At 35.2% G+C, this 25,912-nt stretch overlaps 1 protein-coding gene across 1 annotated transcript; it reads left to right on the top strand.

Moving 5' to 3' along the window:
* Nucleotides 1-75: 75 nt before the first annotated feature.
* Nucleotides 76-24,261, top strand: LOC131146220 (uncharacterized). The gene is made up of 6 exons (XM_058095654.1): nucleotides 76-310; nucleotides 1,603-1,744; nucleotides 4,088-4,314; nucleotides 5,907-6,164; nucleotides 7,861-8,177; nucleotides 23,983-24,261. Exons 1-6 carry the CDS (start codon nucleotides 269-271, stop codon nucleotides 24,002-24,004), a joined length of 1,008 nt encoding a protein of 335 aa, XP_057951637.1. The 5' UTR covers nucleotides 76-268; the 3' UTR covers nucleotides 24,005-24,261.
* Nucleotides 24,262-25,912: the final 1,651 nt, after the last annotated feature.

Genomic DNA, 25,912 nt, shown 5'->3' with positions numbered 1-25,912 from the left:
TTCATTGTTTTTTTTCCCCACATTTTGAAATTTAAAGCTGCAAACAGGCGAGGAGAATACAAAATCGCCCGGCCGCCCAATGAAAAGGCTACTTGTGGGGGCCTCTTTACAAGCATTGGCCCGCAAGGAGAATACATTCTCTGCGCAGTCTCGAAAGGTTGGAAAGAAGGCACCACCAAGATAGGCGGATGTATGATGGTATGAACACTTTGCAAGAAAAGGCTCATTACCACAGTTGCAGCTGAACCAGGAGTTGCCCACTTCAGCCATGGTGAAAGCCATCAAGGTTCATGAACTAGGCGGCCCAGAGGTCTGTGTGCGTGTGTTCGCTGAAACTATTGCTTGTGTGATTGTGAATTGGGTTTTATGTTCTAACTGAATGGTTTTAATGAAGTGGACTTTGGGGCAGTATCTAAATGTTAAATCATGAATGCCCAGATCAATTCATTTTACCCCAATTGGTCTATGTAATGTCTCTATTACCAATTTATTCGTATTTCTTCTGTTTGGTTACTGGAAAATAAGTATTTTGTTTCCTGGAATGAGAGATCGAATCCGGTTGACTGATTTGGGTTACCGTGTCACTGGGAAAATAAGTATTTTGGCTTCCTGGAATGAGAGATCAAATCTGGTTGACTGTTTTGGGTTACCGTGTTCATTCTTCAAACTATTGCTTGTGTTATTGTGAATTATGGGTTTTATGTTCTTACTGAAGGGTTTTAATGAAGTGGACTTGGGGGCAGTATCCAAACGTTAAATTGGGAGTACCCAGATCAATTGATTGTGTCCCAAGTTGGTCTATGTAGTGCTTCTACTCCTCAATTTGTTTCTCTTGCTTCTGCTTGGTTACTGGGAAAATAAGTATTTGGTTTCCTCGAATGAGAGAGCAAGTTTGGTTGACTGATTTGGGCTGCCATGCTCATTCCTTCTGGTTGCGGCACATAATTTGGCAAATCTATCATCATCACCATCACCATCACCAGTATTTTGGTTAGATCATGTGACAATTGACAAATAAGAGTAGTAGATAACACTGATTGAAATAAATATAAAAAAGAATAAAACATTTGTTACCGATATTCGTGATGCACACATTTTGTGTATTAGATTAAATGAAAGGTTCTTCCTTCACCTAATAAATACAAGGATGAGAGTTCATAAATAACTTGGAAAGGCAAAAATCAGAACCTACAATGAAAGATTTAATGGGAGTTCATTGTCTTAGAATCTAGCTCCACCAAGATAAAGTTTTGATTTTATTTTATTTTTTTGAGTGAGCATGTGATGCCTTTATAATTTTTGGTTGAAGTTTATCCTCTTATGACTTTGCTTTTTTTTTTTTGGGTAACGATTATGCATGCTTGTTAGCGAGAACAATTTTATAGTAGTTTCTCTTCTCTTGATTGTCCATGAACTATGCCAATATCCAGTCAAAGGATTTTTTGCATTGTTGTGTTAACAACTCCATCTTGTTCAGCCTGCATTTTTTTTTTTTTCTGATTTAGGAAAATTTACTCTTGGAAACAATGTTTATATGGATTTAAGCTATGCAACCAGTGTTTTTTGGTTTTTCCATTTTCATTTATTTATATATAATAATAGGTTTTGAAGTGGGAGGATGTGGAATTAGGGAATCCTAATGAAGGTGAGGTCCACGTGCGAAACAAAGTAATTGGGCTTAATTTTATTGACGTGTACTTCCGCAAAGGAGTTTATCAGGCTCCCACAATGCCATTTACTCCAGGTATTTCTTCTAGTTGGTTGTGAGAAGATATTTTCATTTGAAATTATTGGAAAAAAACTAAGAAAGAATGATGTCATTAAAAACCATAAAAAAAATCAGCTTAAAGTGGAGCCTGTACCCTAGAACTATGCAAATTTGTAAAAGGCCAACTAAAACACCACCAACAAACTTTGTGCTTGCATCATGATATGTATTAAACTCTCTTGAAAACCGAAAATTGCAAAGAATTTTGCCACTTCTCCTTCATTCTCTCAAAATTAATCTCAACACCCTCATAAGCACTTGCATTCCCTCTTACTTAAGATCTTCTCCCAAGAGGATTCTTGAGCAAAAGAAGACTACTTAATTTTATGAATACCTATTGTTCCCTTTGTTAAACTCCACCTGACTGTATCTTTCTTCCCTATATTCATCACCATACCATTGAGTGCCTTAAAAATTCTTGAAATCTTCAATATCCTAATCCTGCAGATCCCTTTCGAAAAGAGAATCCAGAAGACACATTACTCATTCAAATTAAAGCAGTTGCCCACCCTTTCATTTCCATTGGAAGCCAAGACATTGAGTGATGGAAAATGATCCTCTAGAGAGGAAGGTCCACATCAAGTGTTGTGCCAAAAAAAACACTAATTTCCCAGCACCCACCTCAAAAGCAATACGAGCTAAGAATTCCTCCCAACTTCTTCTAATATATTTCTATAGACACTGAAAGGCCTTTTAACTTTCTCTTAACCATTTGCCAAATTTTATCTTTCCTTGGGTGATCCTCCAAAGCCATTTTCCAAGCAAAGCTTTGTCAAAAGGCCAAGGTTCTTATTCCTAATCCTTCCCTGTAGGAAGCAAGAGTAACAATTTGCCATCTTACCAAATAAATATACTGAAACTCTTGTTGTTGTTCTTCTGGAGCTAGAAATGACTTCCACTGGAACACTGCTCTCTCTCTCTCTCTGGGGTGCTTCTTTGTCAACTTGAAATATAAATAGATTTCCTTAATAGTTTTTTAACTCTTCTGAGGCTTTTTCCATATCTTTTGGAGTTCAAGTGCAAAGGAAGTTGTTTATAGGGAAAAAAAATGAAAGCCTGCGAAATTAAAATTTTAAGCAGTAAACTTTTAATATGTAAAATCCCAAAAAACGATGACAATGACAAGGCATTGAATCCCACTTGTTAGGGCTGGCCATATACACATGTTCTACATGATCTAGAGGCAACATCTTCTAAAAGTTGGAGTGCCGACAGATTCTTTCTTGCCATGTTTATTTTTAAAAAAATTAAAAAAATATATAAAATAAATCTTGCAACAGTCTTGCGCAACATCCTCTAAAAGTTGGGGCATTGAGTCCTATCTTGCTATCTCATTCCAAGTTATATTTCGTCTACACTTTTCTTCCTACATCTTCTAACCCCAACTAATCCACTTTCTTATTGGCACATCATGTCATTTGGTCTACTTTGCAATGACGGAAACTTAGCTGCCCTTGCTAAATTTTATCTTTTACAAGTGCTACTTCTAGTCTCCTAGCATACTATCACTATTTTATCTTTCAGAGTTATACTACCCATCCAACTTATCATTCTCATCTTCAGTTACGCTTTCTTTATGGATACATTGTTTCTTAGTTAGGGCTGCATGCTATAGGCCTGTTGTGGTCCGCACCTTCGCCAGACCCCACATACATGGGAGCTTTGTGCACCGGGCTTTTTGTTTTTTAATTATTTTACATTCTAATCCATTTATCATAGCTGGTATTTCTATGGTCATCCTATAAACTTTTCCTTTTCAGTATTTTATGATTGCGGAGCACACTTCCCCATTTTGACAACTTGCTTTTACCGTCTGCATATTATCTTCTTTAATTTCTCCTTTGGCTGACATAATTGATCCAAGGTAGAGGAAGGTAATTTTTTTCTAGAAATTTATTGACCATTAAGTTTGAATTTTTCTTTGTTATTCCTCCTAGAGTTACTGAAATCTCATTTTCTCTATATTTTGTTTTACTCCTGATTTGTTTGAGACAAGTAGATTCCAAAGCTTCTCTTCTTTGTATCAATATGTCAGTATGTCAAGTTGTCACAGTATATTTTGAAGGAACATTTCTTTTAGTTGTGAAATAGTAATATGCAAATCTATTCTAACTATTGTTCTCTTATAGTGTTGTGTTGTTATGTTGCCATGTGTGATTAAATCTACTGAGTTTCTGAAATTTCATAAAAATCATGATATTTTCAAACATTTTAGAAATTTTTAATGTTATGGGCCATTCAAAATGGACAAACATTCTGATCCTAGATTGGGAGATCAGACATGGCCCATTTCGTTCAAAAATCTTTTGTCTATTTCAGGTGTTGAGGCTGTTGGAGTAGTGAAAGCAGTGGGCCTAGGAGTAACTGGCATAAATGTTGGAGATCTTGTAGCTTATGCTGGTCGTCCATTGGGCTCATATGCTGAGGAGCAGATCCTTCCTGCAAACAAAGTGGTGCCTGTTCCTCCTTCAATTGATCCTGTTATTGCTGCCTCTGTGATGAGTAAGGGTATGACAGCTCAGTACCTTGTCAACCGTTGCTTCAAGGTTTGTCTTTATACTTCTGGTCATTTATCTTATTTATTATTGATTAGATCAAAGTAGTTTGCAGGTTCATAAGCCCTAACATCCTTTGAAGTCACGTGTGATGTAATTTCTAGAGTTGTAATCTTAGGAAGCAGGGAAAAAGTTATATCATTTTTTTATTTATGTCAATTATCATTGCAAATAGAAATTCATGTGTCTTGGTTGGTATGCTGTGATGCAGCAGTATTATGGACCAATTGCCAGTTTCTTCTTTGATCCTCATGAATAGAATGCATATATACCATCTCTTCTACATTCTTTGGCACTTTTTTTTTGACAGAAAAAGAAGAGATTTCATTGAAGAAGAAAGAAAGTACAAAAAGGAGCATTAGAAATCCTCCTATGAGAAAAAGAGAACAAAGAAGTAAATTACAATCAAACTAACATGGCCAGCCAGTCTCACTGTAAATATGAGAAAAGCACACCTATTTAAAAATACCAGTTGCAAATTGCAAAAGCCTAAAGTGAAGCCATGTGAATATATACGATGAATCCTATCTTCACAGCAAAGAAGACCTCATCTTCTTCCCCCTTAATATACAGGCATTCTGTTCCAACCAGATACCCCACAAAACAGAAAAAAGCCCAAACCTCCACAAAGCTGAGCCATCTGTATTCCTGCCAAATCCTGTAAAGGAAATTGCCAACAAATTCTCCACTGAATCTGGGCAAATCAAGCTTTCTTAACCTAAAATAACAAAAAAACAACAACAAAAACGAAAACAAAAACCAAAAAAAATGGAGCAATTTATCCAAACTCTCCAAACAATGCAGGAAAAGATGCAGATTCTGAAATGTCATGAGATGCAGATTCTTTGTTATGACTTGTGAGTGTTTCTTTGCCATCTTTGGCTCTTGACATAGGAAGCCCAATGATCAACCAGATTTGAGGAACTATCAGTAAAAATTAAATGGTGGTGTTTATTTTCTTTGAAAAATCTTGTGTTATCAGGGAAAAATGGGAAAATTAATATGAATCTTCCTAAAATAGGTAGTAATTTTTAGGCCATTTATATTATGTATTGGAAAAAAGATACGACAATTAGTTTAGAAATATTCCTCCAATCTCATCTCAGAAGTGCATGAAATTTGAAACAACAACAAAACAAACTCTATAAACTTCTGAAGTTAAGGTAAATTAATTCTTCTTTTGGGCAATTTCTGAACAATGATTTCAAATCCTGACTGTTGTTGCACATAACAGAAGGCATATTTCAGAATTGTTAAAATGGTAATACTTGGTTCTTTTATAAAATTAATGTTGGAAATAGAAATCTAAGAAACTTATACTAGTGTACTATGTTGCCTTTGAGGTTCTGACACTGAAAATCCAATCATTTGATGGTTCCAACCATTTCGTTGTTTGATCATGTCTGGGTTTGAGGATTGCTTTCCAATTAGTAAGCTGGGAAAACTCATATCCCTACATTGGGATTTGCACTATTTCAATTGAAAAACTATGATTACCATCACAATAGGCCTTATATTGTTGCCATGATGTTGAATTGTTTTACATTTTTGAAAAGATGTCACTGAAAGTTCTGGGATGACAGATTGAACCCAGACACACAGTCCTTATTCATGCAGCAGCTGGTGGAGTTGGGTCTCTGTTGTGCCAGTGGGCAAATGCCCTTGGTGCCACTGTCATTGGAACAGTCTCAACCAAAGAGAAGGCAGCTCAAGCCAAGGATGACGGATGTCATCATGTCATACTGTACACTCAAGAGGACTTTGTGGCCCGTGTCAAAAAGATAACATCAAGCAAAGGGGTTGATGTTGTCTATGATTCAGTTGGAAAGGACACATTTCAGGTAATGAGCAAATGCCCTTGGTTTGATGACTTGAAGTTGTCTACAATTCCATTTTGTTTTACCGTTGGTGGTAGTGTGTTTGTGTGTGTGTGTGTCTCTTGTTGCTTCAATTTTTTGGCTGTTGGTGTTATTTTTTGGAGTTTTCCTCTTAGCCTAAAAAAAAAAAGGTAATGAGCATTCTATCCTTGTCAACAACAGAAATTAGAGTAACTGTTGGGAAAGATGATATTACCATGGTGACTGCAAAGTTTATGTGCAATGTTTTAAATTCTCTGAGGGACCTTTCATGTAAGTCAAGGGAGGGGGTGCACTAATTGCCCCAAGTATGGCTTTGTATTGACCAATCAATTCAGTAGTTTAGGCATCAACTCAAGGTCCAAACCAATGTGAGTCTTAAATTGTTATGCCCAACCTAATGCTTTAAAACCTGGCCCAATAAAAGCTAATGATGCTAGTACGTTACAAGTCATAAAAAATATTTATAAATGCATATAATTTTTAAACTATAATAGTAGATGTAACTCAAAGTAAATATGCATTCTATTAAATTAATAGTTTTATACAACGTTAAAAGGCAACGGCATGATGCGATGTATTTTAACCCTGATGAAGTGAGGTGTAAATTATAAATAAAAATATATAAAACCAAGTATTTCTTAAAATTCACCTACAAAAAATTCCTCATCCTCAGCTGAAAAGACATCCTTTATGCACAGATGCGTAAGCCTTCTTGTATGATGTGATTGCCTTTTGGGAGTCTGGTATTTCAGATTATGCCTCAAGGTGTTTTGAGTATATCTCATCTCAAGGTGAGCTGTGATTGCGCCTTTTAAAACGTTGGTTTCATTTGCAATATTTTGCATACTTGTTTTTGAAATTTAAATGAGCATCTCATGTTTTTATTGATATTTTAATATTTTTAGTGTGCCCACCTGGGTGCATGTGATTGAATATCATTGGAGCTACCCTTTAAATAAATTGATTCCTTGTACTAGCAAGCTATGGTCAGGTAGTTTACTCTCCCGAAGTTACAAATGCTTTGAATTTTGTGAGAACATGCATCTTTGATAATTCTTTTAGTGAGTTGGCCAAGTCAGTAAGGCTGTGCTGGCCTGCAGGGTGGGTTGGCTGGATTGGCCTCAGTTCAGTAGAAAAGCACATCCTAGCACTGATAAAACCTTGTTCAGTTGAACCCAGCTTGACCTTAACTCGTCCCAATACTTAATTTTGATAGACAGGTCCTTTTTTTCTTTTTTTTTGGGGGGGGGGGGGCGGGGGGGGGAGGGGTTGGTATTGTTTGGGAGCATGGATTTCAGAGTTTGGATTTGAATTTGTGTAAACTGTAGATTTAGAAGAAACTTAATATAATTTTTTTACTACATTATATTCAAATCAACACAAATTTAAATCCAAGGCCTCACTTCATGCTCTCAAGCATAGGGAAAGTGAATTTCTAAACTAAACCTAATTGGCTCAAGTTGGATGGGTCATGACACAAAATGTAGATTTGTCAAGCCGAAATTAAACCAATGATGTCGGCCTGTTGCAACCTGACTGATGGTCAACTCTTCGGCCTGAATGACAAGGTCATCATGCGGTCATACATATTTGTTAGGTTCAATTTCTGAGGTCTAAGTAATAGTTCAAATTTGATTTGGGAAAAATCTCTAATTGGGATGCTAACATATATATCCAGGGATCATTGGAATGCTTAAAGGCTTGTGGGTACATGGTGAGTTTTGGGCAGTCATCAGGCAGACCAGACCCTGTCCCCTTGTCGGCACTTGCTGTGAAATCCCTGTTCTTAACTAGGCCTTCCCTCATGCATTACACCACAACTCGTGACGAGTTACTTGAAACTGCTGGAGATGTGTTTGCCAAAGTCACCTCGGGTGTTCTACGGGTTCGTGTAAATCATAAGTACCCTCTCTCTCAGGCAGCACAGGCACATGCAGATCTTGAGAACCGAAAAACATCTGGGTCCATTGTGCTTGTACCCGATGATATTGACTTGTAAGCTCTGATCTCCAACTGTGTTTTCACCCTTGCTTCAAAGGAAATATATGGGATTGTTTGTCCTTTGTGCAATGGACATGCTGTGTGAGTTGCTTGTCGCCCTTGGTTTGTGCTGAGATGTGAAAGCTGCTATTTGAGCAAATCTATATTCTCATCATATTCACATGCTGAACAAAGTTTAACACAACTACATGCACATTACATTTCTGATAATATATCCATTATGGCTATTTTCTGTTTTTGGCTGATAAAATAGGTATATTTAGCATGTTCATTTCTGATAATAGATGCAAGGTTGAACCCTGATGATGAATTTGGCTGTGGCTTTTTTTTCTGTTGTGCGTGTGTGCATGTACATTGGACGGAATAAGATGAGAATGTAATAAAAATTAATTGTATAGAGATATAGTAGTTTACAAAAATATTAGTCATGCAAAAGTTTGTGCACTCCCACATTGAAATTTGAAAATAATTATTGATTGCTTGTTATGCAATATGGACTAGTAGAATATGTTACTCCATCTCTATGTTGTAATACTTTGATTTTTTAAGTGTTGTAACCTTAAAAAATCCAAATCTGAATCCAAAATTTTAAGCTGAACCATCAAGTCCATTCAACTTAAGAAGTTCTAAAATGAACACTCGCACATACATACATGCAAAGAGACTTAATAAAATTGCGCTTCATGATTCTTTGATCATCTAGTTGTGCTGGAGGAGTATGCCATAGAAAGAAGATATCCAAAGTCAAAAGAAAGACTTGGAAGAATTTTGGAAAGAGGAAGAGCTCTAAGAAAGGGCAGAAAAAATCGGAGAAGAGATATCTTAGACTCAGTAGGGTTAGAGAAGATGTCAAAGAATCATTCAAAAGGAAGTATGGACGATATCCTAAATGTTCGCAAGGAAAATCTCTAAAGAATTGCAACTATTGTTGGTTTTGTGGCGAGAAGGGTCTAAGGCTAATAATTATCCAGAAACAGAAAAAAGGAAGGGTAGCCTGAAGAGTATCTTGATGGAGAACTCTTTAGAACTTCTGTATGAACCGATTTAAGGAGAGGAGATAGACTCAGATGATGAGAGTATATATTATATTTTCTCAGAATACTCCAAATCTGATGAAGAAGAGGAGGAAGATTCAGAAGAAGAATCTTCTTATAATTTAAAGCTAAGTCAGCTAAGACTAACTATGATGAGAGCGGTAGATAAAGCACCAGAATTAGTTTCTCTAGCAAAAGAAGAAGAAGATCTAGTGCAGACTGCAGAAACTAAAATCTTTTCAGAAAGTAAGGATTGTCAAGAATGGAGGATGCCTCGAGCTAGTTGGGTTGAAGCATACCAGACCTCACGGATACCTTACAAGGAAACTGTAAAGGTGATCGAGAAAGAGGTAACGACAGAAGTATCCAATAAGGATGCAGGGACGTTTGTTGTTCCATTACTCACCACACAAGAAGTCCAGAAAGCAATGGACAAGAAGGCAAGATATGTCCACTATGGAATTATTCAGGTCGGAATAGATCCATTAGTGAGAAAAAAGACAAGATCTTCCTATCCTTATTGCAGTTATGGTCGAAAATATTGGTAATTTTGGTAGGTCTTTGTTAGGAGGAGCAAGGACTAACTTACATTCAGGAGCAGTCTAGATAAAAGTTATACCAGATTTACATGTGGATCTTCAAGATAAGAGTGTGGAGAAAACTCTACAGATTAGAGTTAATACACGTGACTAATAGAGTATGCTAAAGTGTAGCCCAGATAGGAGGTGCATTGGACTTATTGCCAGATTGTATTTGAAGTTTTATAATACGGGAAAATTGGCCCTTAGAAGGGGAGTTAGTAGATTCACTCAACTCTTCAAGACAAATCAAACCGACGCAGTTAGAGGATTACAATCAGAGGTGGTAAATCCGAGAGCACTAAGTTGGCCACAGATTTGGGTAACCCCAAGAACAGAAGAAAGGTTGAAAAATCTTTTGCTAGAGTCAGTAAGACAATAGGCAAATAGATTAATAATAACAGAACCTCTAAGTGATTATACTCCTAGTAGAGCGAGTGTATCAAGAGAGGAAGATATTAATTCAGAAATAAGGTTAGAAGGATCTGGACCATCTGAATAAAGACCCTCAAGTAGTAGAAGGGTAGTTGGCCAAAGAACCATAAGGATCCCTATCTATGCAGATGAGGAAGAAGACCAATCCTATATAGTATATATGAGAGCATCTATTTTGAGTGCCAAAATTGAAGAAAGAGAAATTTTGGTGAACATTTCTATTAGTAAGATAGAATGCATAGCCCTTATTGATACCGGATGTACGTGGTCTTGCATGAGAATCAGGTTTCCAGAAGTAACTTGGGAATCAGAGAATCTTCAAGTCATAATTGGCAAAAGTACATTACTCCGGATTGGAGAGATTGCCAAAAGTGTGAAGATTAGGATGAATGGCAAAGATTATGAGGCGTAGATTCTTTCCTAAATTCCATAATTACCAAATGATTTTCTATTAGGAATTGTATTTCTTATAAAATATCAGCAATTTATGATATTTTCAAAAGGAATAATCCTAACTAACCATTTCATCCCTAAGTCCTTAGGTATTAATATAAGAAATTATATATTAATCGAGGATAGAAGGTCTGATTATTAGGATAAGCTTGATAATTTGAAGGAATTGGTTTCAGAAAGGATCCTAAAGATAAATTAGGCAGAGGAAAAAGAAAGTAATCTTAAAGAAGTCAAGAAGATGCTTTCAGAAAATTGGTCGGAGAATCCACAGGCATTATGGCAGAAGGTCATGCCAGAAACTGATATTGTGCTTAAAAATCCTGATACGATTATCAGAAGTAAAGGAATTAGTTATCCAAATGAAATGATAAGGGAATTTGAGAAACAAATTCCAGAATTATTAAATTTGGGACTAATTAGGCATAGTACTAGTGAGCATAGGAGTGCTGCATTCATGGTGACAAATCATGCTGAACAAGTACGAGGAAAAGTCAGAATGGTTATTGATACAGAGAATTGAATAGAGAAACAAGAGACGATGAGTACAACTTACCTAATTAGGAATCTTTTAAAAATAGAATAAGAAGGGAGAAACCCTCAATTTATTCTAAATTCGATCTCAAATCAGGGTACTAGCAGATAAAGGTCAAGGAAAGAGTAATAGCTCTTACAACCTTCACTACGCCAATTGGGCTTTTCGAATGACTAGTTATGCCATTTGGATTGAAGACTGCCCCAAGAATCTTTCAGAGAAAGATGGATAAAGCGTTTGAAGAAATGACTGGATTTGTTACAATTTACATCGATGATGTTCTAGTATTTAGTAAAAATACTAGGGATCACCTAGAACATTTGAAACAGGTGTCACAAGTGTTCAGAAAAGAAGGAATGGTTCTTTTAGAAAGAAAAGCCATTTGGACGAAACCCCATATTGATTTTTTAGGGTTAAAAATTTAGGGGAGTGAAGAGGAACTTCAACCTCATATAGTAGAAAGACTATGTGAATTTCCTGATTATTCAAAGATAGAAGGCAGTGTCAATGTTTTCTAAGAGTATTGAATTATAATAGAAAATTTATAAAGAACTTGGAAGAAAAGGCAGCACCAATCTAGAAAAAGGTTTTAGTAAAGAATCCTTGGAATTGGACTTCAGAAGATACTGAAGTAGTAAAAGCCTTAAAGAAAGAAGCCAAGAATTTGCCAAAATTAGAATACCCACACGATACAAAATTAGATATAATTCCGGAAATAGATGCTTTAGATATTGCATGGGGATGTGTTTTAAAAATCAGAGAGATTGATAAAATAGAACACCTCAGTAGATATTGGAGTGAGTGTTTTAATGGAGCAGAATTGAATTACCTTGTTCATGAAAAGGAGTTGTTAGCAGTCCTTAAAAGAATTATGGCTAATGAACTTTTCTTGAGTAAACCATTCATCGTTAGAATAGATAGTTCCTATGTAAAGCATTTCATGGGAATTAAGTTAAAACGATGTATCCAAGCAAGATTGGTTAGGTGGAGGAATGTGTTACAATATTATTCCTTTAATGTAGAACATATTAAGGGAAAAGATAATATTATTGCTGATACTCTAACCAGATACTTAAATTCTTGCAGATCAAATGGCGAGCAGTAGCAGTAGCAGTAGTAGCCATTTCAAATGTCCAATTTGTCAAGAAAAGCATAAGATGGCAAATTGCCCAGTTGCCAGATTTGTTGATAGACAGAGGCAGATAACTTTTAGCTCTAGAAAAGGAGAAGGAAGTAGTAAAAAGAAAAGAAGCGTTTCTCAGAAAAGAGAACGTCCAGTTTCAGTTTCAGAACAACACCAAATGAAGAGGGGAACCTCGTCCAGAAAGGATGATAAACCCAGCAACAAAAAAAATATTCAGTGTTTTATCTACAATCAATTTGGACACTATGACACCTAGTGTGTTCAAAATCCTAGATCCAGAAAGGTAAAAGGAGAAGGCAAACAGAGAAACGACTTAACTACAATCAACATTGATGTTTTAGAATCCAGGAGGGATAGAGAAACAATTGAAGTTGATTTTATGATTGAAGATTTTCTGGGAAGGATTTTAGAAATTACAAAGGGAAAAAGAGTTTTGCTAGAGGGATTAATTAATAATCCAGCAACACCAGCAAACACACTTTTTTCAATAAGCCTTAGAGAAGTAGTAGAAATTTTGGAAGAATTCGAATCCATTATTTCAAAAGACTTTAGGGTAATCAGTAGGGAGAATACATCCGAACTCATTAATTGGCAGATTAATCTCAAAGTTAAAATGGATATTCAGTTAAAGAAATACAATTTTACTACCAGAGCGTTAATAGTTATTTCAGAGTATCCTGACTTGAAACAGTTTTGGATGAGAAGTGATCTGTGTATTCCAAAATTATGCATACCAAGAAATATTAATCTTGAGTTGCTAATAGCAGTATAGAAGGCCTTAAGGACAGGAGAAGTCCAGTTTTTCAATTTCAGCAAAACATGATAGGTTTTTAATGTTCTTCTATCAATGGTAAAACATGTGCTAAATTTCACTAATTTAGAATTGATATGGTGGATTGGCTACATTGAACCTATTGAGTTAAAATTAGGAAAGATTTTGTTTTGGAATCTTATTTCTGAAGATTGGAAGGATGGAGCAGTCTTAAATTTGCATGAAGAAGAACCATACTGGGAAGATTTCCAGAAGCACAGGAAGTTCTTTGATTTGGTTCAAACTTTATGGGGAATATATCTTCTAGAAGCTAAAACAACTTTAGATTGTATTTTCTTCGCAGATCATGAAAATTTAGTTGCTATTGAAAGAAAATTTCTCCAAAGATTTGAAGAAACATCTTTAGAATATGCTATTGAAGTTAGAAAAGTCATCAATCAGATTAGAGATTGGGAGCATCATCTTCCTTCAATGCAGGCCATGAAGAGTGATCTTCTGTTAGTACTCGCGGAGCTAGCAAGAAAGGTACACGATGAAGAAATCATTAGTGCCCTGAGAGATCTCTGAAGAAAGACGAGATCCAGTGATAAATGTACAAATTAGATGATAGTCCAGATAATCATCATATCTCAGGGCAGATTAAGCGGGCTACTCAAGAAGGTCATATCATACACCTTTCCAGAAACGTGTCATATCCCAGGCCTCGTCGAAAGGATGATTGTCGGGTCATATCTTTTGTATTTAGTCAAAAGTAGCTTTAATTAAAGTTGTCGATAGTTTGTTTTATTGTAAAGGTGAGTCAGCAAACATGTGTTATCCCCTCCTTTATTAAAGTTGTTTTTACTCTATGCTTTTTCTTTATGTCTTGTTTGTCAGGCATCTGCTTTTGAGAAAGCAAGTTGTGCTTATCCTCTTGCAGTTGCTTGCCTATATAAGGGAGCTCCGACCCTTGTGTTCGGAGAGGGAAAATTAAGAACTGTTAATAGAAGCATATTCAATCCACTCTCTCTCTCTCTTCTCTCTCTCTCTCTCTCTCTCTCTCTCTCTCTCTCTCTCTCTCTCTCTCTCTCTCTCTTAAGTTGTTCTTTCCATTTTCAAACACTATTGTGTGAGGGTTGAAATCCTAAAAGAAGGCCCAAGAAGCTCGTAAGCTTGCAGAGGCTCTAAGAAGGCTCCTAGAATGGAACAGTTCTAAGGCTCTAATACCAATTTCTCGCGAATCCCTTCTGGACTCAATTTTGAAACTGATTAGGATGACAGGGGGGAAAGGAAAATTAATTAATAAAAGAATATTACCTTACCTTGATTTTTCTCTTTCTCTTGAATCCCTTTTGGATTTTCTTCTCTCAACTCCGTACGAAGCTGTATCTGGTAGTTCTTCATATCCCACTATTATGCTTGAAGTTATCTTTCAAGGAAATGCTCCAGTCCCAGAAAAAACAGCAGGAGTCTGTTTTAAATTATTCAGGAAGAATTCAAACCAAAAAGAAGTGTTCCAGAGGGAGTTAATGGAACAATTCTAAGGCTTTTCTCTTTCTCGTGAATCCCTTCTGGATTTTCTTCTCTCAACCCTGTACGAAGCTGTATCAGGTAGTTCTTCATATCCCATTATTATGCTTGGTGCCTTTTTGGAGCCTCCGCAAGCTTACGAGCTTCTTGGGCCTTCTTTTAGGACTTCAACCCTCACACAATAGTGTAAGAAAATGGAAAGAACAACTTAAGAGAGAGAGAGAGAGAGAGAGAGAGAGAGAGAGAGAGAGAGAGAGAGAGAGAGAGAGAGAGAGAGAGATATGCTTCTATTAACGGTTCTTAATTTTCCCTCCCCGAACACAAGGGTCGGAGCTCCCTTATATAGGCAAGCAACTGCGAGAGGATAAGCACAACTTGCTTTCTCAAAAGCAGATGCCTGACAAATAAGACATAAAGAAAAAACATAAAGTAAAAGCAACTTTAATAAAGGAGGGGAAAGCATATGTTTGCTGACTCACCTTTACAATAAAACAAGCTACCGACAACTTTAATTAAAGCTACTTTTGACTAAATACAAAAGATATGACCCAACGAATCGTCCTTTCGGCGAGGCCTGGGATATGACACGTTTTTGGACAGGTGTTTGATATGACCTTCTTGAGTAGTCCGCTCAGTCTGGCTTGGGATATAATGACTATCTAGACTATCATCTAATCTGTACATTTGTCACTGATTTTCGTCTTTCTTCAGAGATCTCTCAGGGCACTAATGATTTCTTCATGCTCCTTTCTTGCTAGCTCAACGAGTACTAACTGAAGATCGCTTTTTATAGCCTGCGTTGAAGGAAGATGATGATCCTAATCTCTAATCTGATTGATGACTTTTCTAGCTTCAATAGCATATTCTGCTAAAGATGTTTCTTCAAATCTTTGGAGAAATTTTCCTTCAATAGCAACTAAAATTTCATGATCTGCGAAGAAAATACAATCTAAAGTTGTTCTATCTTCTAGAAGATAAATTCCCAATAAAGTTTGAACCAAATCAAAGAACTTTCTGTGCTTCTGGAAATCTTCCCAGTTTGGTTCTTCTTCATGAAAATTTGAGACTGCTCCATCCTTCCAATCTTCAGAAATAAGATTCCAAAACAAAATCTTTCTTAATTTTAACTCAATAGGTTCAATGTAGCCAATCCACCATATCCGTCATAGATTAGTGAAATTTAGCACATGTTTTACCATTGATGGAAGAACATTAACCTATCATGTTTTGTTGAAATCGAAAAACTGAACTTCTCCTGTTCTCAAGGCCTTTCGTACTGCTATTAGCAACTCAAGATTAATATTTCTTGGCATGCATAATTTTGGAATATACATACCACTTCTCATCCAAAACTGTTTCAACTCAGGATACTCTGAAATACCTACTAACGCTCTTGTAGTAAAATTGTATTTCTTTAACTGAATATTCATCTTAACTTTGAGATTAATCTGCTAATTAATGAGTTCGGATGTATTCTCCCTACTGATTACCCTGAAGTCTTCTGAAATAATGGACTCGAATTCTTCCAAAATTTCTACTACTTTTCTAAGGCTTACTGAAAAAGGTGTGTTTGCTAGTGTTGCTAGATTATTAATTAATCCCTCTAGCAAAACTCTTTTTCTCTTTGTAATTTCTAGAGTCCTTCCTAGAAAATCTTCAATCATAAAATCAACTTCAATTGTTTCTCTATCCCTCATAGATTCTGAAACATCAATGTTGATTGTAGTTAAGTCGTTTCTCTATTTGCCTTCTCCTTTTACCTTTCTGGATCTAGGATTTTGAACACACCGGGTGCTGTAGTGTCCAAATTGATTGTAGATAAAACACTGAATATGACTTTTGTTGCTGGGTTTATCATCATTTCTAGACGAGGTTCCCCTCTTCATTTGGTGTTGTTCTGAAACTGGAACTGGACTTTCTCTTTTTTGAGAAACGCTTCTTTTCTCTTTATTACTTCCTTCTCTTTTTCTAGAGCTGAAAGTTATATGCCTCTGTCTATCAACAAATTTGGCAACTGGGCAATCTACCACCTTATGTCTTTCTTGACAAATTGGACATTTGAAATGGCCGCTACTGCTGCTCCTATTGCTCGCCATTTGATCTGCAAGAATTTAAGTATCTGGTTAGAGTATCAGAAATAATATTATCTTTTCCTTTAATATATTCTACATTAAAGGAATAATATTATAACTCATTCCTCCACCTAACCAATCTTGCTTGGATACATTGTTTTAACTTAATTCCCATGAAATGCTTTACATAGGAACTATCTGTTCTAACGATGAATGGTTGACCCAAGAAAAGTTCATTAGCCCTAATTCTTTTAAGGACTACTAACAACTGCTTTTCATGAACTGTGTAATTCAATTCTGCTCCATTAAAACACTCACTCCAATATCTACTGAGGTATTCTGTCTTATCAATCTTTCTGATTTTTAAAACACATCCCCATGCAATATCTGAAGCATGTGTTTCCAGAATTATATCTAATTTTGTATCGTCTAGGTATTCTAATTTTGGCAAATTCTTGGCTTCTTTCTTTAAGGCTTTTACTGCTTCAGTATTCTCTTAAGTCCAATTCCAATGATTCTTTACTGAAACCTTTTCCTGGATTGGTGCTGCCTTTTCTGCCATATTCTTTATAAACTTTCTGATATAAATCAATACTCCTAGAAAGCATTGACATTCCCTTCTATCTTTGAATTCATCAGGAAATTTACATAGCCTTTCTATTATATGAGGTTGAAGTTCCTCTTCACTCCCCTGAATTTTTAACCCTAGAAAATCAATCTAGGGTTTCATCCGAATGGTTTTTCTTTCTGAAAGAACCATTCCTTCTTTTCTAAACACTTGTGCCACCTGCTTCATCGATGTAAACTATAACAAATCCAGTCATTCCTTCAAATGCTTTATCGATCCTTCTCTGGAAGATTCCTAGGTCATTCTTCAATTCAAATGACATAACTAGCAGGCTGTAAGAGTTACTGCTCTTTCCTTGACCTTTATCTACAAGTACCCTGATTTGAGAACGAATTTAGAATAAACTGAGGGTTTTTCCCTTCTTATTCTATTTCTAAGAGATTCCTGATTAGGTAAATTATACCCAACGTCTCTTATTTCTTTATTCAAATCTTTGTAATCAATAACCATTCTAGCTTTTCTTCGTACTTGTTCGGCATGATTTGTCACCATGAAAATCATTTGGTAATTTTGGAATTAAGCAAAAAATCTGCTCCTCATAATCTTTGCCATTCATCTTAATTTTCACATTTTTGGCAATCTCTCCAATCCGGAATAATGTACTGTTGCCAATTATGACTTGAAGATTCTTTAATTCCCAAGTTACTTCTGTAAACCTAATTCTCGTGCAAGACCACGTACATCCGATATCAATAAGGGTTGTGCATTCTATCTTACTGATAGAAATGTTCACCAAAATTTCTCTTTCTTCGATTTTGGCACTCAAAATGGATGCTCTCATATATACTATATGGGACTGGTCTTCTTCCTCATCTGCATAGATAAGGATCCTTATGGTTCTTTGGCCAACTACCCTTCTGCTACTTAAGGGTCTTAATTCAGATGGTCCAAATCCTTTTGACCTTATTTCTGAATTAATATCTTCCTCTCTCGATACACTCGCTCTACTAGGAGTATAATCGCTTAGAGGTTCTGTTATTATTAATCTATTTGCCTCTTGTCTTACTGACTCAGGAAAAAGATTTTTCAACCTTTCTTCTGTTCTTGGGGTTACCCAAATATGTGGCCAACTTAGTGCTCTCGAATTTACCACCTCTGGTTGTAATCCTCTAACTGAGTTGGTTTGATTTGTCTCGAAGAGTTGAGTGAATCTACTAACTCCCCTTCTAAGAGCTGGTTTCCCCGTATTATAGAACTTCAAATACAATCTGGCAATGAGTCTAATGCACCTCCTATCTGGGCTACATTTTAACATATTTTGCCAGTCACGTGTATTAACTGTAATCTGTAGAGTTTTCTCCACATTCTTATCTTGAAGATCAACATGTAAATTTGGTATAACTTTTATGCAGGCTGCTCCTAAATGTAAGTTATCCCTTGCTCCTCCTTGCAATGACCTAGTAAAATTACCAATACTTTCGTCCATAACTACAATAAGGATAGGAAGATCTTGCTCTTTTTCTCACTAATAGATCTATTCTGACCTGAATAATTCCATAGTGGAGATATCTTGCCTCTTGTCCATTGCTTTCTGAACTTCTTGTGTGGTGAGTAATGAAACAATAAACGTCCCTGCATCCGTATTGGATACTCCTGTCGTTACCTCTTTCTCGATCACCTTTACAGTTTCCTTGTAAGGTATCCATGAGGTCTGGTATGCTTCAGCCCAACTGCCTCGAGGCATCCTCCATTCTTGATAATTCCTACTGTCTGAAAGGATTTCAGTTTCTGCAGTTTGCACTAGATCTCCTTCTCCAATTAGAGAAACTAATTTTAGTGCTTTATCTACTACTCTCATCATAGCTAGTCTTAGCTGACTTAGCTTTAAATTATAAGGAGATTCTTCTTCTGAATCTTCCTCCTCTTCTTCATCAGATTCGGAGTATTCTGAGAAAATAGAATATATACGCTCATTATCTGACCCTATCTCCTCTCCTCAAATCGGTTCATACAGAAGTTCTGAAGGGTTCTCCATCAAGATACTCTTGAGGCTACCCTTCCTTTTCTCTGCTTCTGGACAATTATTAGCCTTATGGCCCTTCTTGCCACAAAACGAACAATAGTTGCAATTTTTCAGAGATTTTCCTTGCGGACATTTAGGATATCGTCTATACTTCCTTTTGAACGATTCCTTGACATCTTCTCTAACCCTACTGGGTCTAAGATATCTCTTCTCTGATTTTTTCTGCCCTTTCTTAGACCTCTTCCTCTTTTCAAATTTCTTCCAAGTCTTTCCTTTGACTTTGGATATCTTCTTTCTATGGCATACTCCTTCAGCACAACTAGTTTCTACTCATTTTGAGTATCTAGTTGGTTTCTGGTTACAGCCATATCTTCCTACTACCCCACTTATCTTGAGACAACATTCTGGATTCATATACGGCATGTTTCTTACATCTTGAAACGTACGCCGCTACATACAGTAAAGTCTTATAATTTATCTTACTGTTTTAGATCTGACTCCGAGAGTATCTGTTACTTCTGTATCTTTCTCTAATCTCTACTTAACAGCTTGTTTTACCACTTCTGGCCAATTGCCTGGTAATTTGTTGATAAAAACTTCTTTCGCGTATGCTTGATCTTGTGGTCCGAGCTTATAATACCATTACTGATATTTTCAAAGAAACTCTTCAATGTAACACATGTCACAGATCTGTATCCTTGTGAGAGCCATCCTAGCTTTCTCAACAAGTTCGTCACCTCTATCACCTAGCGAATATCCTACAAACTCCTGTTTGAGGAAAACTGCTATGATAGCGATTACTTCGTCTGCAGTTTTGATAGTGTTTATGATAATGGTACTCGCATATGAGTTCCTTTGAAGTATCTCCTAAAAATCTCCAGCGTTTCCTCTTAGTGTGGCTACTGTAAGTTTATATGCTTGCTCCACTATCCAAGATTCTATTCCTCTGCTAAGGATATGATATCTAATATCCATAGCCTAATCATCAATCGCAACTGCGGGATCCTTCTCGCAGTTGAGCCTTAGAATTGTTCCATTATGGGGAACTCCCTCTAGAACACTTCTTTTTGGTTTGAATTCTTCCTAGATAATTTAAAACAGACTCTTGCTATTTTGCCGTGGACTGGAGCATTTCCTTACAAGATAACTTCTTTCGCTCCCATGGTTTTGGTTCCATTCTTAGGGGCTGCCATACTGGCTTTGCATCCCAAGATGAAACTTCTAGAAAACTTACTTGCACTGTTTCCTGATAACCTGATGGTCCTACTCCTGCATATCCACCCCTTGCTGAATCCAACTGGTTCTTGCAAGTACTTTCTCGGCACTGGCTAACTTCTTAGCCTTGAGATCTTCTACCTCATTTAGCCTTTTATTAATTCTCTTTTGAATTTCTGAAACTTCATTCTCTGTCCATTTTTCACAATGAAGAAGCTTATCCAACTCGTCCTGAGCATTCTGGATATCTTCAGTTATGTCTGACAAAACCGTTGTCTCATCAATGTCTCTAAGAGCACTCTGAACCTCCTGTTCTTGTGCTTCTTCATAATCCTTAGCAATATATCTTTCTGATATGCTGCTCCTGACTTAAGACGATTGAGGATCTTCTCCCTTACTTAGAGATTGTATTTTGTCCTCATAACTTTTCGTTATTTCTTTAATTTTGTTCGTGATGGACTGATTGTCCTTCATTTTTGAAGATTAATGAGATATTGGCCGTCTGATTTTGATCCTAGAGTTCTGTGGAGTTGTTCTAACTGTCACTCACACTGCCTAATTCTAGATTGATAAAGACTAATATGTCTTTCAATCTCTATTAGTTGTGATTATAGACCTTTCTTAACTCTTTTTAGGTCTATCACAATAGGATCTGATTCAAAATTGGCTTTACAAGAAGCTAATTTGAAGTATTTCTCTCTCCAAATTTCTTCTATTAAATTCTCATAAAATCTTATATTTGATTTTGTTGAAGCCTTTTGATAAAAGAGTGACCCTTGTCCTTGGTTCCTTCTGCTGATCATAATACCATATTTCTCTTCCTTCAAGTACCTTATAGACACTAGGGCTCAAAATTTTGGAATCTGAAACTGCAGGTTGTGAGGTAGAACCTAGAGCCAAATTAAACTTGTTAATTATAGGTTCTACAAAATATAAATTTCTTAGTTCTCATTTTTCTATTTTTTGAAATAAAAATATTAGAAAGTTTGCTACAACTATTATTTTGTGAAAAATAATAAGCAGTAGTTGGCCTTTTTTGTTGGATATGCTTCGCTCCACATCCAACTTGTCTTTCCTTCAAGCTTTCTACAACCATTTCTTTTCCTATTAGGGTCAGTTTGGATTATTATTATTATTTTTTTCATTTGGTGATTTAAAAAAGTGAGAAATAAAAAAATATATATATATAAAATCAAGGAATAAAATTTCAATTTTACACATTATTGATGTTTCATTTTTTCCTTATTTTTTTTATCATATTAAAATAATTTTTATTCTTAATAATGTTCACTATATAGAAAAAATACAATAAAGAATATATACATATTTTAAAAAAAAAAATTTTTTTTTTTGGCAAGGAAATGATTTTTTATGTGACATATTTATTTTCTTGCATATGTGCTTAAATGTTATATCTTTGTTAAACAATATTTACATGCCCATATACTATATGATAAAAGGGGAGAATTTTTTCTGCGCTTAAATGTTAAAAGGGAGGAACATTAGAGAGGGGAGTTCTCTGAAGCTAAGTTTGTTTTTAAAAAATCTCTAAATTTCTTTCACTTAGACTAGCCTATTTTACTGATGCCAAAAGGGGGAGAGTTTTTGTTGAACAAAATGCATGTGTGACTATGCTTCAATGCTAAAACTAAGTGCATAATCATTTTTAATGTCTCCTATATTGATATGATTGTACTGTATTGTCTTTATATTAAATTATGCATATTCTTAGGGGGGACGTTTTAGGCAAAACCTCATTTTACTCTGATGCATTTGTCATCATAAAAAAGGGAGAAATTGTTGACTTTTTGAGTTCGACCCTTAGTTTTAATAATGACAAATCACATGTTACTAATGTGTGTGCCTAAGTACTTTAACAGGTTAATCATTTAGAGCACACACATATAAGTGAAGTGGAATTCAAAAAGGACTCAAAGCACATTATCCTTACTGATTCCATGAAGAGTTAAGAGTAAAAGAAGAAGACATTTGTTTTTAATTGAAAACACATTTTGTTTCATTATTTGGTCTATAATATTGTGGTATATAATAATTGTATCTCATGTATGATAGACTTATATGCTCAAGATCATAGATTGACCATAGGGCTCACCTTCGGTCGATATAATAATAATAATAATAAAAGCCTTGGTTGTAGACTGACCATAGGTTGTGACACATCACTTTGATAAGTCTCCCATAACTTAAAAGTTATAGCTATGTAAACAGAGGTGACCTTTACTACAAAATCAAAACCTAAAATGAACATTGAAAGGGTCTCGTTCGATCGAACTAGCCTAGTTCTAATGTGCTGGTCTACCAAAGCACTATTGACTGAGGAACTTAAGACTCGGTCGACCAAACATATACAGTATAAAAGAATTAGTCGACCAACCCATACAGAGGTCAAAAATTTGACTTCGTATGGTTGACCGAATTGGCACGTGGCTGATTCCCAATGCCCTGGTCGACTGAACTTCTACTTGAAAAATGATTTAGTTGACCAAACTTCTGAATTTAGTCAACCGAATATATCATGGTCGACCGAACCTTGAATCACTCAAAAATTCCTGCATTACGGCTGACCATATTCGTAGTTGAAAAGGGTCATGGTCGATTGAACCTCCTAAAGTGGTCAACCGAACCCTCAGTATGGTCGACCGAACCTCTCAGGTTGTCTAATTTTTATTGAGGTAAAACAAGGGTTATTTTTAATTAAACCTCATTAGACATTTTCCAAAATTCCTCTTATGTCTCCAACGATTATTTTTTGAATGTATCTATATATGTGGGTTCCTTTGCAAAGATTAACAAGTGTTTAGGGTTTTTGATTAAAAATTTTCCTCTAAAATTTTTAGAACTTCACTTCAACATATAAACCTATATACTCTTCCTTTTTTTCATTTCTTTGCTAAAACCAGTTTGGTAAGAGTATTGTGAGATCTCCCATAGTATTTATACAAGCTTATACTCTCATTACTTTGATTGTTTGTTGATTTCCATTGAGAGTTAAGTTCAAAAGTCTTCCCCTTGATTTAATCAATAAATTCTTGTGTGGGGAAATTTTTTACTAGCTTGTGAGTGTTTGCATTTTTATTGCAAGACTCTTAAGTTTGTCTTGTGATTGTGAAGCAAAAATCTTTTTGACAAGCTTGTGCTACAAATATCTCTTGTGCTAAATATTTTTGAAAATTATTTTGAGATATTTGATCATATTATTTGAAATCTTTGAAACCCTATTTGTGATTGATATATATTGGTATATATTGTTTCAAAGATAGATTAAGAATACACTCTGCACTTGATTGCTTAGTGACATTACATTGAATGTTATTGCACATATTGCACTAAGTTTATAGTTCTTATCTGGTTGTTTTGCATTGATTATACTGGTATAAATCTACTTGTTGGAGAAACATATATTTTGTACACGAAATTTATAATGTAAATATGTTGTATTTCAGGTGTGTCCTGAGGGGGTATTGATCTAACCCGTAAGGATCAGGTTGTAAAGGTTGAGGTCAACCTTGGTAATTTGACTTGGTGTTGTAATCGGTGCCGCTCTACTCGTTAAGTGAGCATTAGTGAAATCTCCGGGCTTGCGATCTGAGGCGGGGATGTAGGCAATATTGGTTGAACGTTGATAACATATCGTGTGTCTTTAATTTTTAGAACTTTATATTCTTGTACATGTATGTTATATTCGATATATTGTGAATGATGCATATGATTTAATTTTCGTATATGCTGCGCAATTGGTGTATGATTAGAAAGACCCTAGGTTGTGTATTACTGATATCTGGTTAAATTTAGGAAGAAATTTTTAAAATTTCAATTCACCCCCCCCCCCTTTCTTCTTGGAATACACCAATTCCAACAGGTATTTTTTTTTTTTAGGCCTCCAAGGATGAAGCTTGTAACATGTTAATAAATTTATGTAAGAAACTTCAAAATGAAAAAAAAAAATAGTGTTTCAAATATAAGGAGTGATCAAGGAAGAGAATTCAACAACAAAAAAGTTAAAAAATTTTGCAATGAATATAGAATTAATCATAATTTTTCAGCACCTACAACTCCACAACAAAATGAAGTTGTTAAAAGAAAGATTAGAACTCTTCAAGAAATGGTAAGAACGATGCTAAATGAACATAATCTACCAAAATACTTTTGGGCTAAAGCGGTAAATACCACATGCTATGTGATAAATAGAGTTTCAATAATATCAAGTTTAAATAAAATTCCCTATAAACTTTGGAAAGGTAGAAGGCCTAACACTTTTTACTTTTATGTTTTTGGATGCAAATGTTTTATATTAAATGATAAAGATGATTTAGATAAATTTAATGCAAAAACTTATAAAGGTATATTCTTAGGGTATGCATTAAAGAGAATAGCTTTTAGAATATATAATAAAAGAACTCTTATAATCTTGAAATCAATTCATGTAATATTTGATGAAGAAAATACATTCAATAAATCAATAAAAGGTAAAAAAGTTCAAACTACTCAAAAACTAGAAGACTTAGACATAGTAGAAGCAAAAGAAGAAGAAAATGAAGCAAAATCAAATAATGATACTATAGAAAATATTGAATTACCCAAAGAATGTAAATATGTAAAAAATCATCCAAAAGATCAAATAATAGGAGAACCATCACAAGGAATAACTACAAGATCTTCCTTGAAAAATCTATGTAATTATTATGTTTTCTTATCTCAAGATGAACCAAAGAATGTTAAAGAAGCTCTAAGTGATGACTCGTGGATAATAGCTATGCAAGAAGAATTAAATCAATTTGAAAGAAATAAAGTATAAAAATTAGTTCTCAAATTGGATAACAATTCAATTATTGGAACTAAGAGGGTATTTAGAAAAAAAAAAGGATTAAAATGGAATTGTGGTAAGAAATAAAGTTAGACTTGTAGTTTAAGGATACAACCAAGAAGAAGTGATAGATTATGATGAGACATTTGCTACCGTAACTAAAATGGAAGCAATAAGAATGCTTTTAGCTTAATGCTTTTAGCTTATGCATCTTATAAAGAATTCAAATTGTATCAAATGAATGTAAAAAGTACCTTTTTAAATGGTTTTATAAATAAAGAAGTACATTCAAAAACCTGATTATGTGTACAAGTTAACTAAGGCTTTATATGGTTTGAAACAAGCCCCTAGGGCTTGGAATGAAAGACTTAGTGGATTCTTATTAGAAAAGAGGTTTTTTAGAGAAAAGATTGATAGTACCTTATCTATCAAACTAAGAAAGATGACATGCTCATAATCCAAATTTATGTAGATGATATCATATTTGGTGCAACTAATGATGATCTATGTAAGGAATTTGCTAAATGTATGTAAGAGGAATTTGAAATGAGCATGATGGGAGAATTGAA

This window comes from Malania oleifera, chromosome 13, assembly GCF_029873635.1.
Source record: "Malania oleifera isolate guangnan ecotype guangnan chromosome 13, ASM2987363v1, whole genome shotgun sequence".
Lineage (NCBI taxonomy): Eukaryota > Viridiplantae > Streptophyta > Magnoliopsida > Santalales > Ximeniaceae > Malania > Malania oleifera.
The sequence above is the reverse complement of the archived record's forward strand: the minus strand, read 5'-3'. Positions and strand labels throughout refer to the sequence as shown.